At 45.5% G+C, this 341-nt stretch overlaps 1 protein-coding gene across 1 annotated transcript; it reads right to left on the bottom strand.

Moving 5' to 3' along the window:
- Nucleotides 1-6: 6 nt before the first annotated feature.
- Nucleotides 7-341, bottom strand: CSUI_011348 (uncharacterized protein). Its single transcript, XM_068071447.1, has one exon. It carries the CDS (start codon nt 283-285, stop codon nt 154-156), a length of 132 nt encoding a protein of 43 aa, XP_067916578.1. The 5' UTR covers nt 286-341; the 3' UTR covers nt 7-153.

Here is a 341-nt window from a genome sequence, read left to right as displayed (position 1 = left end):
ACAGAGAACGGGCAGGGAGAGGGGGATAGAACACACAGATACAATGAGTAGAGATGAACAGAGGTACGCGTGTAGGTATGTATGTACCGCTTTAGATCCTTCTATATACCAACACGAGACCAGCAGGTATAAAAGAATATACCACTAATCCATTCACCGATCCTCTTTTGATCGAATGACAAAAGAGAGGAAGAGGAGGAGCCAGCCGTTCTTTTCGCATTCATCATCTTCCTTTGTAAAGATCACCCCAGTCCTAGCTGTGGACCACTCCTGTGAGAAACACATACGCAATCGGGGGAGAAAGAAGAGGAAAGAACCGCCTCTCTCTCTAGATATCTATA

Source organism: Cystoisospora suis (genome assembly GCF_002600585.1).
Source record: "Cystoisospora suis strain Wien I chromosome Unknown contig_10969, whole genome shotgun sequence".
Taxonomy (NCBI): domain Eukaryota; phylum Apicomplexa; class Conoidasida; order Eucoccidiorida; family Sarcocystidae; genus Cystoisospora; species Cystoisospora suis.
Note: the sequence above shows the minus strand (reverse complement) of the source record. Positions and strands in the feature narration are given on the sequence as shown.

Excerpts from the sequence above, each read along its gene's own strand:
- CSUI_011348 (XM_068071447.1), bottom strand. The coding sequence starts at position 285 with ATGTGTTTCTCACAGGAGTGGTCCACAGCTAGGACTGGGGTGATCTTT.